The 4,963-nt window shown below is 50.3% G+C and overlaps 2 protein-coding genes across 2 annotated transcripts; one reads left to right on the forward strand and one right to left on the reverse strand.

Moving 5' to 3' along the window:
* Window positions 1-1,425: 1,425 nt before the first annotated feature.
* On the forward strand, window positions 1,426-3,284 carry Pmar_PMAR015624 (hypothetical protein; the record flags this gene model as incomplete). The annotated part of the gene is made up of 11 exons (XM_002786827.1): window positions 1,426-1,542; window positions 1,593-1,751; window positions 1,875-2,008; window positions 2,103-2,190; window positions 2,240-2,352; window positions 2,408-2,512; window positions 2,564-2,621; window positions 2,710-2,823; window positions 2,888-3,076; window positions 3,128-3,219; window positions 3,263-3,284. Coding segments are annotated over 4 exons (438 nt in total), but the record flags the coding sequence as incomplete, so codon positions are not given.
* Window positions 2,627-4,412, reverse strand: Pmar_PMAR015625 (hypothetical protein; the record flags this gene model as incomplete). The annotated part of the gene is made up of 1 exon (XM_002786828.1): window positions 2,627-4,412. A coding segment is annotated over one exon (1,786 nt), but the record flags the coding sequence as incomplete, so codon positions are not given.
* Between the last annotated feature and the right edge of the window lie 551 nt (window positions 4,413-4,963).

Below are 4,963 nucleotides of genomic sequence, written 5' to 3' on the forward strand. Positions count from 1 at the left end.
TTGTGTTTTGATGGTCTATGATACGCGCCTCCGGCCGGCCACTAGAAGTTCGAAACTTCATCTCCAGAGGGCAAACCTGGGAAGTATTTCAATGAAGCTGTGTGCGAAATGCAAGAGAAATGCCGCCACCGAGTATCGAACCAGCGATTCTGGTGAGCGGAAGGCCAACACTGTGCTACCGGCGCGTGAAGGTTCTGTAAGGGAGCAAGTTCAACCACTGATATACGACTAGTCGAGAGCGACAGGGAGCTGTTTCACAGCAACAGGCTGCTGCCAACAGCTAACCCTGACAGACACCCCAACCACTGTACTACTAATTGACGTTGGAGAAGGAGTTGACCAGTGTCCCCACAATCGGGTGTGAATAGAATAGACCCAGCCATTGTATGTGACTTGAACTTAGGCTTATAATTCCAGCCAAAAAAAGCAAGATGGCATCTTGCTCACTTACAACAGCACATTACATGACATGTTTTGTGCGAATCTTGCGCACTTACAACTTCCCAACATTGCAACACGCTTCTAGCGTCGTTCTTTGGACGCTTGTCGAGCTTGTGCTTTACATCATTTCCTCCCCCTCCGTGAACGGCCGAACGAGGATTTCGATCCTTCAATCCTCGAGAGGAATCTCCGTTCATGATCACACTCATTTTCACTTCTAGCAACTCTTCCTTTCTGTTGTTCCCCTCGAAGGTCTTCATCCGCTCTTTCTTCAGTACCATTGTCTTGAGTTATCAGCTCGCTCGAATGCTTGCGTTGTAGTTCTTGTTCACCCTGCTCACCGTTGCTGTGACTCTCTGATGTCCTTTCAGCTCCTACTGCCGTCGAGTCTTCATCGTCTTCATCAACAGGAATTTTGAAGAGATTTCTGCAATGAACAACGGGCTTTGAGTTCTTCCTTATGCTGACATCCAGAGAGATGCGAATCTACTTCGACATAGCTTCCCACCGTCTCTCCGGCACGACTCTGAATTTCAGAGTCTGAAACGTTCAACCTACGTACGCGTGCGAGGACAATGGTTGTGCAAAGTGCAGGAAACTTGAGCGCGGCAGGGGTAGCATCCCCATGCCTGTGTAACACTTGCGCATTTGATCTATCTTGCATTAGTGATGCTTTTAGAGATAGAGCACACCGATATAACGTCAGTGGTCAAGTGTACAAACAATTCCTGCGTATGTTTGAGTCCGATTTGTAAAACGGGGTCACTCTGTGCTCACTTTTGACTCCAGTAGCACAATCCACAAGCAATTGATTGTCGTATAGCCCTTGACTGGGATCCTGAGAGTAGTAGGCGGCCGTAGGCCGCCGTTGGGAAATTTGGGTAGTGTGAATGGGGAAAGGTCTGGCCGTGGTGCTAGTGAGCCCGCATATTGGTTGTGGAGAGCCCTGTGGCCTTCCTTATGGCTCCCGATGATGGCTTAATTCTATAGCATTGTTCTCCTATGGGTTCTTCGACCTCATAAATTTCATCATTCATCGTATTCGAGCCCAGTTTCTTGGTTCGACTTCTTATCCAGACAACTCGATCACCCTTCTTCAGTGTAAGAAGCTTCGTCTTCCCTTTGTGCCTCATTTTATCTGTTTGTATCAGGCTCTTCTGGCGTCGCTCCAACCATTCTTCTTCAAATATCTTCAGCAACCCCTTCCTTCGGGTGGCTCTCTTATTGGCCTCGGCTACTGCTTGTTGGGAGTGTATCGGGTCGTCTGGTATGGCTCTCGGTCTGCTGTCATTCCATACATCTTCCTGCTGGTAAGCTCTTATGATTTTCAATCCTGGGAGTGATGGCTCCCAACCATAAATTAACATATGAGGACTCGGTCTAGCTCCATTGCTAGTGTTCGTGTTAACTGCTGACTCTGCTATTCTGATTAGGTCATCCCACTTCGCTGTCGGGCATCTGTGGAGTGCAGCTCTCAAGCTTTTGCCAAGGGTTCCATGTACCCTTTCGTACCAACCACCAACCCATGGTGATCTAGTAGGGATAACCCGGTGCTTCATCCCAGCAAGTAGGCAAACTGCATGAAAGCTCGGCGCTTTTGTGAACTGCACGCCGTGATCGCTCCAGATCTCGCGTACCTTGGCTCTGACTTCCCATATTAGATACTCTTCTACAGCATTCGCTGTCGTGACTCCCCTGGCATCATCAAGCAGCTTGAACTTCACGAAACCCGTTAGACGATCTATAATGGTAAGGACATACTTGTCTGTCTCTGTCGGTACTTGACTCTCTTTTGCAGGTCGACGAAGTGGCCCATAAAGGTCCACCCCTACGATCTCAAAAGGGTAGTTGGGGACGGGACATAGCCCCCCTTTCGTTGTGGACCCTAGGACATTGCTACTTCTCTTGACAGTATGTAAGCACGCCGAACAGGTCACAACTGCCTCCTTTACCACTTTTCTTATAGATGGACACCAACAAGCTGCTACGGTATGACGGAATACTGTCGGGTATCCTGCGTGCCCGAGAGAGTGGTGCAGGACTGTAGCGACCTCCTTGACAAGCCTTCGAGGTAATACCAACTGCTCAGTAGTGTTTGCTTTACTTACGTCATCAGTTATAGAGCCCCGCCGTATTTCTCGGATGAGCAGACCATCTTCTCGAAGGCGCATCCTATAAAGGTAACCCGACGAGTCTTCTCCAGCCAGAGGGTTCACCTTCAGAGCTTCACATGCTTGCCTTGTCTCTGTATCCCTCTGTTGTTCATAGGTCACCCATCGAGTATACAAGTCGTCGCTGTAGTCATTGTCATTAACGCGTCTCCAACTCGTGAAGGCTTCCCATTTAGCGATGAAGTTTCTGAAGCTTGGAGTCACACAGTTGGTAGGGTCGGTCTCGTCCGTAATCTCGTCGTTCAGTATCGTCATCACTGTTGCGATGTCTTCAGGCTTCGTAGTGGTCGGTATCCTGGAAAGTTGATCAGCAAGGCGATTGGTCTTACCCGCGATATGTTCGACTTTCATGGTGATACCACGGGTCTTCCAGTCGAAGGCGATGTCTGTCACAGCTTCCCGCAGTCGTTGTAGAGCCTTCCTTTCAATGCTCTTGGTGCCGATATTCACCCATGGGTTGCACTGTAAGGTCACCACTCTTGAGTCCGACCTTACTGTTACTCTCTTGAGTTTAGGTAGGTTGTCCAAACAGTCGTCGATTCTTCGCACCGCATGTGCGATAGCCGTCAGCTCCTTACGGTTAACGTGCCAGGCTGCGTGATTGACAGTAAACGCACGTGCTTCTGCTATGATGGTTGATCGGCGTTCAGGTTCCGAGTCTGCATCTCTCGCGTAGTAGCCATGACCCGTCTGTGAAGCGTCGACCTCGACAATAACATGTTCGACTTCGGCGAAAAGAGTGAGAGCGCTATCCTCTTCGGAGCAGCGTTCCCAGCTCCTTAGAGCCAATGCATGGTGATCCCGTATCTCTCTCGAGCCTTGTGACAAAGCATGAGCCTCATCCCAGGTATCCCACTTCCCTGCCAGTCTTCTCATGGCATCGGCGTGACCCGTCGCGAGAGCTTCTTGGAATCCACGGGTGATATGCAAGAATTGACCTGCCGCTCTATAAACGGCACGTTTGGTAAGGGTCTCCGGCAATATCGCATCAGGACGGGGACGTACCATTTTCAGAGTCTCCTTGCCATCATAGCACCAGTGGCAGCCTAACCACCTTGTCGGAGCCGTCGTCGACCAAGTGCTACGTTTGGTGCTAGGACAGGTAAAGCCAGTTAGTCCCCATAAGGTTTCGATCATCTTCTCTTCTTTCAGGATGCTTTCCCGCTCGCCAATGGCGAGGAAATCATCCATAACACATATCCACGTAACCTTGTCTCCTCTCTGCTTGGCCTCGAGGCGTTCCAAGATCCTAAGTACGACCAGTTGGCTGTAATTGAGCCCCAAGGGTCCACAGCTTAGTCCGAAGACGAGAGCATCGCTGCTGAACCATTCGTGGTCCCCATGGCGAATCCATACCCTCCGTTCCTCCCCGTCTACGTCACAAGGTAGGACACGAATCGAGTAGAATGCTTTAGCTAGATCGTATTGCTTCACTAGTAGGTCTCTCCTGCTTCTCGGTTTCAGTGCCGCCCGAAGACGAGCCACTGCCTCTGGGACCGAAGCGGGACCCACTGCTCGGATACCAGCCGATCTCAAGGTCGGTGCTCTCTCATTTGGTTTACGGAGATCGACACATGGTCGGATTTTGGTGGTCTTGGCTTCGCATTGCCGCACTGGGAAGACGGTAGCGGCTAGGAGTCGCTCCTCTCGAGTAGGCTTCCGATCTTCTTTATGCCACCATCCTCGGTCTTGATATTCTTGGATTTGTCGATTCCACTCTTCACGCTCGTCCGTTTTCAAGTCGTCGATTAGCGCTTGGCTCGACCAAGGATATCTCACGTCTTCATCTTTTTCAGGCATCTCGATGTTCCACCTTACTTGGAACTGGAAATCCTGATCTTCGGTGTCTCTTTGACGGATATCTTCACCAGCTGCTAGTCTCCCTTCAAAGCCCGGACCGATATCGATCCAACCCTCGTCACTTACTTCTTTCAAGTAAGGACGGATGAGTTGCTTTGGGTCACTGGGCCGTTTCTCGGCATAGTCTACAGTCGGATTATCTTTCTCACGGTCAGGTACACGAGAGAGGATACCGCTGAGCTTACGATCTACCCAATTCGGCGTTGCTCCCGAGGTAGACAAGATCTCTCTAGGTCCATCGCTCAAGACATATGGTTCATCTGTGATGCGGCAGATTTGCACCGTAATCTCGTTGGTCTCAGTTTGTGAGTCGCTCCCTCGACTACGCTGCTCACTCGTTGCTTTACGCCAAGCTCCTCTCGGTATCTTGGTGGTTCTCGATCGGATGGATTCCCTCGTGCGATTACCGCGACCGCTTCTCCCTGACTTTGTGTAATTGTGAAGTGCTCTTCCAGGTCAGTGAGCTCTCTCTCACTTTTATCCGATCTAAA

This window comes from Perkinsus marinus (genome assembly GCF_000006405.1).
Source record: "Perkinsus marinus ATCC 50983 genomic scaffold scf_1104296930844, whole genome shotgun sequence".
Taxonomy (NCBI): domain Eukaryota; phylum Perkinsozoa; order Perkinsida; family Perkinsidae; genus Perkinsus; species Perkinsus marinus.